This window comes from Neofelis nebulosa, chromosome 4 (assembly GCF_028018385.1).
Source record: "Neofelis nebulosa isolate mNeoNeb1 chromosome 4, mNeoNeb1.pri, whole genome shotgun sequence".
Taxonomy (NCBI): Eukaryota; Metazoa; Chordata; class Mammalia; order Carnivora; family Felidae; genus Neofelis; species Neofelis nebulosa.
This window is the reverse complement of record NC_080785.1, coordinates 24,903,099-24,915,974: the sequence shown is the minus strand read 5'-3', so window position 1 is coordinate 24,915,974 and position 12,876 is coordinate 24,903,099. Positions and strand designations below refer to the sequence as shown.

General features: G+C 54.1%; 2 protein-coding genes across 2 annotated transcripts in view; one reads left to right on the top strand and one right to left on the bottom strand.

Moving 5' to 3' along the window:
• Positions 1-12,876, top strand: part of SND1 (staphylococcal nuclease and tudor domain containing 1) — a 425,421-nt gene that overhangs the window by 357,084 nt on the left and 55,461 nt on the right. The window lies entirely within an intron of this gene.
• LRRC4 (leucine rich repeat containing 4) lies at positions 6,160-8,714 on the bottom strand. The gene is made up of 2 exons (XM_058724395.1): positions 8,602-8,714; positions 6,160-8,423 (listed from the first exon to the last, which is right to left on the bottom strand). Exon 2 carries the CDS (start codon positions 8,321-8,323, stop codon positions 6,371-6,373), a length of 1,953 nt encoding a protein of 650 aa, XP_058580378.1. The 5' UTR covers positions 8,324-8,423; positions 8,602-8,714; the 3' UTR covers positions 6,160-6,370.

Genomic DNA, 12,876 nt, shown 5'->3' with positions numbered 1-12,876 from the left:
TCCATGAAAGGCTAACTACTACTCTGCTCCATCTAGTCCCCACACCTGGCAATAGAGCAGCCTTTCCTCTCCATGCTTCCCTACTGGAGGGTCAGAAATCTTGATGGGGTAAGTTAGGGAAGACACCATCGTCTCAAATGCTAACACTGTTTGACAGGAGAGCTTCTCCCAGAGATGGCCCCCATAGGCCTCAGCCTAATCTCTCTGACTCACTGCCAGGGTCCATGTCCTCATTTTTATGGAAAAACACAATTTATGTAATACCCTCCCTCTGGAGTAATACTCTTTTTGTAGATCCGCAGTGACTTGCACCCACTTCTCTCTCCCTGTCTTTGCCCTCATAGAAATGAGGAACCAGGTTCAGTGCAGACCCCTGAGTGAGCCGGTCAGGGTCCAGATTGGGTTACAGTCCTAAGGACTGGCTGTTTCCCCCTGGCAGTTGGCCAGCCTGCAGGATAGAGAACAGGACTGTTGTGGGTGGTTTGGCCCAAGTACTGACAGCAGAGCTGGCATGTACCGGAGCACAAAACCTGTGATCGTCCGAAAATCGAATTCTAGCCACTCATTAGGAAATCAGAATGCTTTCTCTCTTAGACTTCTCTTGGAAAGTTGATCTCCCTGCTTTTCTTCTCCTCTGTCCCATGCCACGGATATCGGACTGGTCCTCCCCCATCCAGGGTCCAGCCAGCCTCTTGCTTGCTAGGACAGCGGAATCTCCCTGGCTTTCCTCCTTAACTGCATTGCAGACCCTTAGCCTGTCTATCTGCCATATAGCTCCATTCTGCTCTCACTTGCTCAAATTCTGGTCTTTTCTGCCCTTTAATTCTGCTTTGAAGCCCCAGTAGCTCCTCTCTGTCCTGCCTTCTCCCTCCAGGTGCCTCAGCCCTCCCCTGCCCTACCCTTGGTAAGGCACCCTGACAGAAAAACAGGGATAGGTGGAAAAGCCTCCAGGAAGCTTATCCTCTTAGGAAAGGAACAAGGTTTCTTAGGTAAAGGATTCCTGGCCCAGCCCTCAGCTTGTGCATCACCACCAACAGCAGCACCTTTCCTTTCTTCTGGCTTAGCGCAAGGAAAGGTAATCTCTTCCGGGATGGAAACGGCACCTTGGGCCAGCTGGAGAGCTGGATTAGGGAACAGAGCACAAGGCACTGGTTTCCTGGAGGGAAAAGTACAACCCCTCTTTCCCTCTGGGCCTGGCCTTGGTTACATGGTACTGTCCCCCTGTCCCCAACTTCTGAGTAAGCATCGTTCCTCTCTGGAATAGCTCAATAATGTTCTCTCTGGGCACAGATGAGGTTCTAGAATCAAGGTGGTGGTAGTGACTGGGGGCTGGTCAGTTGGTCCTTATGTTTGTCATCAGATAACTACCAACAATACAGCGTTACTACGTGATTCCAGTCACCACTCTTAAGTATGACTTTATACATATAATTTCAGTTTTCACAACAACCTGTGAAGCCGTGAGATCGTAGATACTAATATGTCCATTTTACATATGAATAAACTGAGTATTTATCCAAAGTCACACAGGTAGTAAGCGATGGAGCTGAGATTCAACCCAGGAAGACCAGATCCAAAGTCTATACTTGTAAGCACTGTGCTATATTGCTTTATAGATATGTAAATTTCACTGATGTGGTTCCTGAAGCATTTGTTGCTGCTTCAAGAAGCAATTTGCTTCATTTGAAATTTAACGCAAAGATGAAAACAACCTTAATTCACTGCCCAAACCCTTCTCACCCCTTCAGGGGTAAAGGGTGTTTTCTGAATGCATGAAGACCAGGAGAGGTGCTTTTGAGCCAAAAACTGCCTTGCGGTTTAGCTGAGGCAGGATTTAGAAATGGCGTGAACAGTGCCCGCATTAGCCGATGGCATGGAGTGCTGAGCGCCAGCAGAGGAGATAAAATCAGACATATGTTTGGATATAAATGTTCTCTCTCTCTTCTTCTTCTTCTTCTCTAATTTTAATCCCCTGCTGCTTTGTTGCAGTAAAATGTTAGGGCCTTAATTGTGGGCTCTTGCCCCCTGAGGTAGTAGTCTGGGCTGTATAAGGCCCCCCTTAGCCCTGTCCTAGTCTCTGTCCATCTCCACAGAAGGAAGCCAGAACTCTCCACTGTCAATGGCCATGGACTCTGGACCTCTTCCCCACCAATAACAGGAATTGTTTTGCCAGGGACTCTTTACTACATTGTTCTACCCAGCACCCAGCAAGTTCTTGGCCTCAATACATGTTAAACAGCCCTGATAAAGCCAGTGTCTCTAGACCTTAGAAACTGTCCTGTCTACTCTCCCTTCTTTGATAATAAGATGCAGCGGAACACCGAAGAGCGTTAAAAGGCCTGGAGCAGATTATGGGAGTGGCAGCCACAGCATGGCACTTACAGAGCTGGGGCTGGGGTAGGTACAGTGGAGGAGAGACGTTAAGGACCCCGACCCCACCCCCACCCCCACCCCCCCGACAGTCTCATTGTTGAGCCAAATAAGCAGAAACCATTCCACTGTGGAGAACTTGCTCTGGTAGGTGCTTTAAGACCTCTGTCAATCCTCAACTCTGCAGAGCTTCCAAGGCTGAGGATGGGAGAAGGCCAAGCTACCTTTCCCTTTGTGAACACCCTGCCTGGTCTAACGTCACCCTTTCTCCAGCAACCGTCTGCCACTGAGCCTCCGAATCGGAAGCTGTTATGTACAGTCCTGAGGATCTAACCCCTTAGTGAGCACACGTGGCCCTTTGGCCAGCTCTGGGGCCCCCTGTGGTCAGAATTCTGGTCAGACCTTGGGGGGCAGTACAGCCAGTTCTGAAGGAGATTGAGCACCCCAAAAAGGAGAAGAGAACACAGCGATGTCTGGAGGAAGGTCCCATTTTTACTGCACGGTGGCGGGGAAAGAAATAGGTTCTTGATAGCCCAGAAGAGCCTGAGTGAGGAAGGCACATTTGACGGGAGTCCAGAGATCTTGGTTTCAGTCCCACCTCTTCCACTGACTAGCAGTGTGACCTTGGAGATATCTTTCAGTTTCTCTGGTGCTGTTTCCTTGACCATAAAATGTAAAAGGATTAGACTAAATGATCTTTCATGGCCCTTAGAAAATTCTTTAACTCCATATAATCAGCAGCAGTCTTTCCCTCTAATGTGTTGCTACAAACTACTCCCCTGAAGAGCTACCAACCCATGTCCCATAGCTTGGCCGTCAGGCCTGCGGATGAGTCACCAACACAGCATGAAAGCCTGCACTTTCGGTGCTCATGGGACTCCTCTCTGAAAAGCTGTCCCAGGTGCCTGCTACAAAGGAGGCAATACCCACCATTACGGCAGTGGAGGTTTGCTGCTGTAAAAGCTGAAACGGTGCCCAGCTCAAAGAGTGGGCCCAGAGCAGAAAGGAACTACCCTTGCAGCCCTAAGGACACTTAAACCCAAGAACCAGATCTCAGTCTCCCCCACCTCCTTTCAGGTTTCTTCTGGAAAGCGCTTATCCCTCAGATCCCAAGATGGCAACACACTCAGCCCCCAGGACAATGTTTGTTCTTAGGACTCTTCCCCAGGAATGTTTTAGGACCATTTCTGTACCCCTCCCCTCAGACCTCTGGTTCAGCCACAGACCCTTCATCATTCCAGAGCGACTGTACAATCCCTAACTATCCAAATAGCTGCCAAAAAAGGTTAGGAAACCTGGCCCCACATCCTCTGTTTCTGAAGCAGCCACTTTGTCCACAGTTGCCAATGAATGTGTACCCAGGAAGCTGTTCTGAACAGCCTGAGTTGTCTTGTGGTGCTGGGAAAGGGATAATTTCTTGCTTTTTCAGCTGGTCCTGGCCAAGTCCCACCCTTTACTCTGCTGCAGTTTTCTCGTGTTATCGGGGGTAGCTACGGCGGTAAAAGGAGAGCCAGAGGGAACGTGTATTTGGAGCCTGGAAATGTGAGTGACAGTTTCTAAAGGTGTGCCATGCATGCACGCATGCTACCACAAACACTGAGACCCAGAAAGGACACATATCTACCCAGGGGATTAAGAATTGGCCCTTTTCTTAGCCAACTGCTGCAAAGTGCTGCCTGCCTCTCTCCCTGTTCGGTGCCAGGGAGATCACACCCACTCAGTCCCGATTCCCTGCATTAGTATAAAAACGCTGAGGAGACGCAGGGTCCCGGTTCATGCAGCCTCCCTGGACGTCAGTACTCGGTAAGCATCAGGAGACAGACACCCACCACCACCGAGACATGTTTGACTATTCAGCACCCAGAGAACAGAAGGAACGCTGCCTGTGGGAAGTTTAAGCCAAACAGCATTATTGCAGACCTCTTAAATCCAGGTCCCCCAGGGTCTCTGGGTAGATAGAGCTGGTGCTGCCTGACCAGCAGCTTCTGCTGAGGTGGCATTTAACTTCTGGCCTGGTCCCAGGAGCTGAGGCTGACCCATTTCCCCTGCTTTTCCAGGGCATCAGGAATTTGGTTCTACCCCCAACAAAGCCAGGGACTAACACACTTAGCTTTTGGAAGGTGCACTAGAATTGGGGTGCTTTTTATTTAAGCTAAGGAAAGACTGTTGACAGCTTTAGCATTTTCCCATACTTGAAAGAAATTTAACATTGTCTTCCCCTCCCACCTTACGTCTCCCCTCCCTTTGCCTTTTTTTCTTTAAATAGAAATGACTTGGTTAATGCTTATAAGGATCTATAGGACCTTATTCAATTTAACCCTTTGGGGACATTGGATTAAAAATTGAACAATATTTATTAAAATACAAAAATACACTTTTCTCACATTACAATCAGTGTTCTTTTGTTGGCATTCCCCCCCACCCACCCATCCCACCCCTTTCAAATCTGAACCCTTTATTTCTTTTTAAAGCTAAAATAATAAATGAAAGAAGTTACAGCATTAGATGGACCAGAATAACAGAGATCTCTGCCTTCCCCGCCCACGCCCACCCTTTCTCCTCCACCTCCTCCTGAGGTCGGCCTGGGAGAGGGAAGCCTTCCCCCCACTGTGCCACGTTCCACAGGACTCCTTGCAGAACTCACTTCTTGTGTGCATGTATATCACTTTTGTTTTAACTGTGGATTCACATCTTTTTTGTGAACCATCCTGTTTAGTAAAGGCTTCATTGTACTTGAAATGAGCCTGTGCCCTTTTTCTCTCTCCACTCATGTTCTGCCCCCACCCCATCACCACAACCAGTTGACATCAGCTGTAATAATCCCTAATGAATCAGCATTTAGAATAGTCACCAAATCACAAGCATGAGAAAAGCTTCCACTCCCCCAAGCTCCCCAATCCCAGCCTCTCCTCCTTCTCCACCTTAAAACAAACAAAACCTTTATAAAAAATCATAAAATGCCATCATTGTCTACAATCATTTGTCAGATACCGGGAACAACAGGTGGACATGGCACCATGCTAATTTATGGCCTCCTGTGAATACATTCTCTCTGCTTCTGCTCTCCCTTCCCACCCCCCCTCTGTGGCCGCACCCCCTTGGGGGGGGCCTCCTCCCCCTCAAGGGAAACCCTGAATAGACACATGCCCTGCAGAGAGTGGGTTAAACCCATCTGCAGGAATCTGGTGCAATGTGAAAGCATTTGACTGAGAGCTACGCCAGCCCCCTTCCTTCTCTGCTCCTTCCCGAGGCGCGCTGTCAGGCGGGGCACGCGCGTGTCCCGGTGCACAAACCAAGGAGCCTTGTGCACATGGACAGACGGAAAGACCGAGCCCCTTTAAGGAGTCATTTAAATTTTGGTGGTTTTCCTGTTTAAAATACATTTACAGATCTATCTTCCCCTTGGCCTCTGAAGAAAAAAAAAAATTATTGCCTCTCAACACTTCAGCACAGTACAAATTCTCGGTGCTTTTTTTTGTATCTCTTTTTAAAATAAATTTGCAAAGACAGCTCTCAGCTTAAGAAAGGTGTCTATAGAAATGGGTATTCCTGTATGCTGTGAAGCATCTTCTAAAAAATGACAGTCTACCCCCACCCCCACCCCACCCCTCAGCAGCCCACACCCTACCTCTTTAGGGATATTTGTTGTTGTCTTAGTTTATCTTAGGAGTTTCAGCCTGGTATCAGAAATCCCTTCTGGCATCATAGCAAGTTGACTTGTGGCTTCTACCCCACAACGTTCCCAAGAACCCCACTCCCCCCTTTAAATAGAACTTACAAGTTAGAAAATAGTTTTGTTTTGAATTTTTGTTTTTAAATTTTAATATAATCTGTTTCTTTTACCAGCCCGTAGATTTAATATAGAAGCATATACAAGAAAAAGTCTCTCCCCACTCTGTACAAAAGTTGCTGTCTTGTGTGTGTGTGTGTGTGTGTGTGTGTGTGTGCGTGTGTGTGTGTGCATTCTATTGCATTTTGTAAGTTTTTGGGGGGAGGGGAGTCATATTTGAGTTTCCTGTACCTTGTCCTTGGTATGGGTCTGAATTATATAAGGTTCAGAGATTGTGGTGACTGCGGGGTGCAGAGAGTTCCCCAGGCTGTTTTCTGTCCAGTGGGCCCCATGTGCTGGTTTGTAGGTGTTGTAGTTAATATGGTCATGAATTGTGGGCAGCACTACTGCCCCCTCACCTGATACACCGGACGGAGCTGCTGTTGCTGCCGCAGACGCCGCCGCTGGGATGTCTTCGTCCACCTGGATGATCTCAACTGTCCGGGCGGCTGTGACTGTACTCCTCTGCTGGTGCCGCTTACGAAGTTTGTAGAAGACAATCAACATGGCGGCAGCTAGCAGAGTCACTGCCACAAAGCAGCCAATGATGATCTTGGTGGTCTTCATGACTTCATCCAGGCTGGTCTGCATCTTATCATTGGTGTCTGTCGCGGGTACCTGCTTGGGCACACGGGTGGTCTGAATGAGCACCGTGGTGGAGGTGGTATATGCCGGCTGATAACCAGTGGACGTCGTAGGAACAGGCTTGTACTTGCGCGTCGTATCCTCAGGTGAGATCTCAGTGGTCTCCACTGTGACTGTGGTGAAGAAGCTGTAGTTGGAGGTGTTGAGCTCGGCCGTGCTCACGTTGAGGTAGGCCGAGGCGTTGGAGTTGCCTGCCACGTTGGTCACCATGCAAGTGTATACCCCGGTGTCTGAGAGCAGCACGTGGGAAAAGTTCAAGGTGCCGTCGTTGAGGACAGAGATCCTCGGGTGGCGGGAGGCGTGGCTGAGCACTGTCCCATTGGGCAGCAGCCACTTCACGGAGGACATCGGGGGAGTCCGACACTTAAGTTCCGCCATCCGACCCTCGGAGATGTTGAGATCCCGAGGGGCATCCATGATGAAGGGGGCAGAGCACTGGAAGGAGGCCTGGTCCACCTCCACCAGGTAGCGGCCACGCATGTGCAGGGGAGCATGACAGCGGCCGCAGCAGGTAGAATTGGTGGGTATGTACTCCCGAAGCCACCAGGCTAGCCACAGAATGTCACAATCGCAGTTCCAAGGATTGTGGTGTAGGTGCAACTCCACAAGGTACCTCAGTGGGGTGAAGAGGTCGTGGGGCAAAGAAGAGAGGTTATTGTGGGCCAGGTTGAGTTCCACAAGTGAGGCCAGCCCATCAAAAGCGTTCCGCTCAATCAGGCTGACCTGTGAGTTCATGACCCATAGCTTCTTGAGGGAGCTGAGGCCGTGGAAGGAGCCAGGCCTGATCTCAGGGAAGTGGTTCCCTGACATCTCCAGCTCCTCCAGCCCCACCAGGGGGGTCAGATTGGGCATATCTTTAATGTTGCACATGCCCAGGTTCAGGTACTTGAGGTTGAACAGTCCCTCAAAAGCGCCCTCAGAGATGTACTCCAGCTTCTTGAGCTCCCCCAAGTCCAAGCGCATGAGGGAGGGCACCCGGTTGAAGGCGTAAGAGGGGATGCTTTCTATGGGGTTGTTGCGAAGCCAGAGCTCCCGCAGCTTGGACAGGTACTCAAAGGCCCCACTGGGGATGACTGTCAGCCAGTTGTCAAACAGCTCCAGGGTGTTGAGGCTGGCCAGGCCGTTGAAGGCCCCCACCTCGATCTGCCGGATGGAGTTCCTGCCCAGCTGCAGGACCTCCAGGTGGTGGAGGTGGCGAAAGGTGTCGGCCTGGATCATCTGGATATTGTTTTCCATGAGGTTGAGGTACCGGGTGTTGGAGGGAATACCCTGAGGGACCTCGGAGAGGCCCCGACGGGTGCACACCACCTTGCTGAACTGGTTACTGCACGAGCAAACGGATGGGCAGTTCTGGGGCCCGGCGGAGGCGGCAGCGGCGATGGCTGCACACAGAATCCACACTTGCGCCGTGAGGTAGACGACGGGGAGCAGGACGGCGTTCCAGGTGTGGTGCACAGTTACCTGCCACAAGAGCTTCATGGTGTGGCACGTTCATAATTCACCATCGCCTGGGATTTTGGCTCGGAAAGGAGAACCAGCCCTACCCCGGCTTAAATGAGCTAGGAGCTCCTCTTTCCATCTGGAGAAGGAGGTGGGGAGGGGGCGATTAGAGAGACGGAGCGGACCGGCGGAATAAAAGCATGCCCAACTAAAGCGTGGCCCCTGTCTCCAGCCCCCCTCAAGGCAAGCCCTCGGAAAGCCGAGACTTTCTCTCCCCCGCGGCAACCATCCCCACCCAGTGAGTCGCTGTCACCTACCTCGGAAGGAAGGAATTGGCGTGGTGTCCTTAAGCGTTCTCCACGGGAGCCGGCCACGTCGTTGCCATTCTTACTTCTTAGTTTTAATTAACAAAACGGGGGGAGGGGGGAGTGGAGGGGGCGGGGAGGGCGGAGGGGAGGGGAGGGGAGGGGAGGGGTGGGGGAGACAAAATGGCTTCTAGTAAATCCGGAGCAGGCTACGGCGAAGCAGCGGAGTTGAGGCGCGCCGGGGAGAGCCGAGGCCCGGCGGGCTATGCAGGTGCATGCCCCCCCCTCAGCGCGAGGAGCGGCGCCACCAGCGCTTCCCTGCTTTGTCCTTGGACCCTGGCACCGGCTCGCACCAGCCACGGGGGAAGCCGCTTCATCGCCGGAGCGTGCCTCCGGCGCCCCCAGCCCGCTCCCGCGGCTGCCACCCGGCGGGGGTGAGGGGGCGCCCCGAAGCCTCCCAGGCCGCGCTCGCTCGCTCGCTCGCTCGCTGCTGCGCTGCCCCCTCTCCTTGTGTCGGCGGTTCCGGCCGGAGGCAGCTGATGCAGTCGTTGGCCCGCGGGGCTGCGAGAGTTAAGAGGAGGTGTTCGCGGCTCCTTCGCCCTCCCCAGACACACACCCCCTTCTTTGCTCGCCTCTTCTCTCAAGGGTTAAAAAGACCAAAACTGGGCTTAGTTTCCCAGCCCGCCGTCTGCCGGCGCGAGGAGCAGCAGTCCGTCCAGCCCCCCTGAGGGTCAGCGGCGTGGAGGCAGCGCCGGGACCAGGTCCGCCGGCCGGAGAAGCGCGCGGCGGCCGGGTCGCGCCCGCACCGCAGGCCCCTTCAGGGAGTCCGGGGGCGGGCGCGGGTCCGGCGGCGGCGGCGGCGGCCGCAGCCCCCGGTGGCGCGCAACCGCCCGCCGCCGCCCGCCGCAGCCGGGCCCCCGGCGCGCCGCCGGCTCTGGCTTTGTGCGGAGGGAGCGAGTTCCGGGCTTTGGCTCGCGGCGCCTTCAGTGGCTGCGCCGCCCGCGGACTGCTGCAGCGGCCCGAGCGCCGGCGGTGGCGTGAGCAGCGGGGGTCGCGGCTGCGGGGAACGCTCCGGAGCCCGAGAACATGGTCCGCGCTGGCTAGCGGTGGCGGCGGCGGCAGCAGCAGCAGCAGCAGCGGGGCCCCTGCGCTCGGCGCCCACCGTCTCCTCCTCGCGCCGGGCTCGCGGTGTTGCAGGCAGCAGCCACGCAGACTGCTCTCTCATCCTTTTGTCCTTCAGTCAGAACGTGAATGTACTGCTGACGCATACTGTTCTGGGGAGAAGATTAGCGTGATGCAGTGCTCTTATGTATTAACACCGCTCCCCCTCCGCTGCCTGCCCTCGAGGGGTTAACGCCGGCGCCTTCCAGCGCCGCGCCGCGCAGCCCCGAGCTCCGCGCCTCCGTCCGACTCCCTCCCTCCCTCCCTCCCTCCCTTCCTTCCTTCCTTCCTTCCTTCCTTCCTTCCTTCCTTCCTTCCTCCCTTCCTTCCTTCCTTCCTCCTTCCTCTCTCTCCCCCACCCCCCACCCCCCTCCCCGGCGCTTCCTCCCCGCCCCCTTTAGGCGAGGGGAGCGGAGCGGGCGAACGAGCCGGAGTGAGCGTCAAGTGAGGGGCCGCGCGCAAGTCGCAGGCGTTCGCAGCTATTTTGGTCCAGCCGAGGGAGCCGCCGGGTGGCCGCTGATAGGCTGGAGCGGCGGGGCTGCTGCGGGAGAGACCGCGGTCCGTGCCCCGCCCCGCCCCCGGGCGCCGGGCCCCCTCCGGCTCCGGACGCGGTGGGCTCCGGGGCCCGGGAAGCGGGTGGCGCGGCGGGGTTGCTGCAGTTGGCCGGCCTCCCGCCTGGCCCGCGTCATCCTCACCCCCGCCGACTGCTGACGGGGCGCCTGGCCGCGCGCGGCCCGGGCAGCATACGCGGAGTTCGGAGATGCACGGTGGGGACGCGGGGGCGGCTGGGGCCTCTTGGAGCCAGAAGACCGAGAGCCTGGGCTCCGCGGGCCGCCCCGCGCTGCCGCACAGATGCACATTCGTCCTGCGCCCCCCCCTCCCCCGCCCTCGCAAATTTTCTCACCCTTCCTCGGTTTTAACTTTTAAATGGTAGTTTTCTTGATGAGGGCTGCAGGGAGGGCAAATGGTGGAAGGAAAGGCCAAGTGTGGGGACCCCGGGGAATGACGACCCGGGACAGCACAGCAGCCGGCAGGCAAGATTGAGGTGAACTACCAGAAACCAGGGGAGAACCCGTTCATTCACGAGCGGCAGCCACCGCTTCTCACTCTTCGCAGCCCAGTGTCGCCCTTTCTCTTCCCCAAGCCTTGAGAAAGGTGGGTCTTAAACCTTCCGCCCGAGGGCTTCACTAGCTGTTCTGTGTTGCCGGGTCTCAGTGAGAACTGCGTAGCAACCTGCTTCTCCTTGTGGCGAAGAGACCCTGGGGCATCTGACAGCCCAGTGTAGGAGAACAGGACTAGGTCAGCCTTTTCCCACCCCCGAAAAAGACTGCCCTTTTCTCTGCTTTGTGGGGGTGGAGCCATCTGTGGCTAAGCCCTGGGAAGCCCGTAGAATATGGCATTGGCTCAGTATTGCTTCTTTTCAGGCGCTGCCTCCAGACTCTTCTCCGTGTGCCCCCACCCCTCCACCTGGGCAAGCTTGCTTGTTAAACCCCTGTCACCTGCTTGTGGGCTAATCCTGAAGAATGAGGAGGTCCTGGATTTCTCAGCTCTGAGTTCAACCACGCTCATATCTCGGGATTGCCTGCTACCCAGTAACCTGGGCAAGGAGTTCTTGAATTCCTGGAAACAGTTCTGTTGTAGGAAAGCTGGATTCCCCATTGTTTACCAAGACCTTTTGATCATGCATTTGCAGTCAAATAACAACTTTAGTCGTTCATATGCTGCCTTAAAATGACGTAGTAAATGGCGGAGCCAAGATGTGAACCCTGGGAGAAGGCAGATGTGTAGGAACTTGAGCATGGAAGTGATTCCCCAGTTTGCTCCCAGTGGATGAGAATTCAGGTTTCACTCATGTACTTCAAAAGTCATTTACTAGGATGCTTATCTACTACTGCTCTACCGTACTAAGCATAGATGCTTGGGTGGATGGCTGTGGACATAAAGATGTCTATCTGGATCTGTCCTCGTTCAGTCTTTGTTTATCAAGTGAAGTAATTGCCAGAGTTGTCTCCATTTTACAGATGGAGGTACTGAGCACAGGCGGGCAAATAACACGTTCAAGGTGGTACGTCCACAAAGCAACAGAGCCAACATTTCAGTCTGGTCTCCTTACCCTGAGCCCAGTGTTTTCATCGCTAACGGAAATGTCCGTTGTGTCTGCACTGCAGAGAGTAAATGGCAGAAGCAAAGTTGGGGGAAAGACTGTATTAAAAAGTTCAGTCAAGGCTCTATGAGAGAAATAGAACGAAGGGTGGGAGAGGAGGGGCTGAGAAAATACATTCTTTAACTTGTTTACTCACAATAACTAATCACGAGAAAGAATGAGAGAAATGGAGGTAGATCAACCCTGATACCAGGCTTTATCTGGGCTCTTGAGTGGCTCCTTTTGCTCTCTCTACTAAAGCTTCATCTGTACGTCATCAGCTTCAAACAGGGCCTCCCCCCTTAGAGATCCAGGGAATGTAAACCTATCCTGATAGGGATCTGTGGAGGAGAATCAGAAGCTTCCTGGTGGGAGGTTCCTCTCCCGGCCACAGCTGGCATCGAGCCGGTAGCATGCCAGAGGACACCCTGGCCAGAGTCTGATAGCACCCTGGAGTACATGGCTGCCCCTACCTCCTCAGGCAAAAGAGGGGCTCTGCCCAGACTGGTTTCCTGCCAGTGTAGGCAAACTCAGACCCCATCTGTTCACTCCAGGCACTGCCAATGAAAGGTTACACCCCCATACTGTGTAGGTGGATGGAAGGGTGGGCTACCTCGGATCAAACCAGTACTGAGTAATGAGGTTGTCTCCCAGGAAATATTTGCGAGTGATGGGTGAACACGAACACGCCAGGGTTGGTGTTGGAGTTCTAGACGGGGCTGCTTTGCCCTCTGTGGGCCCGCTGAGCTGAGCGAGCACCGTAGAAGCTACAGACTAGACTGAGGAGGCTGTGGGGCCATGGCAGCACACGGCCCTTCTGAACTGTGAGTGGCGCTGAAACCTCTAATCCTGTAACCTGCGTACCATTTAGCCGTCGCCTGTTGCTCTTCGTGGCCCTGGTTCCGACAGCTTCCTCGGTTTGGAATGGTGCAACCAGGAAACGAAGAGAAGAAGAGTGCTTAAACTGTGAGAGGAAGAGAAGG

What these genes read in the sequence shown, in the direction of transcription:
- LRRC4 (XM_058724395.1), bottom strand. Translation starts at nt 8,323, where the DNA reads ATGAAGCTCTTGTGGCAGGTAACTGTGCACCACACCTGGAACGCCGTC.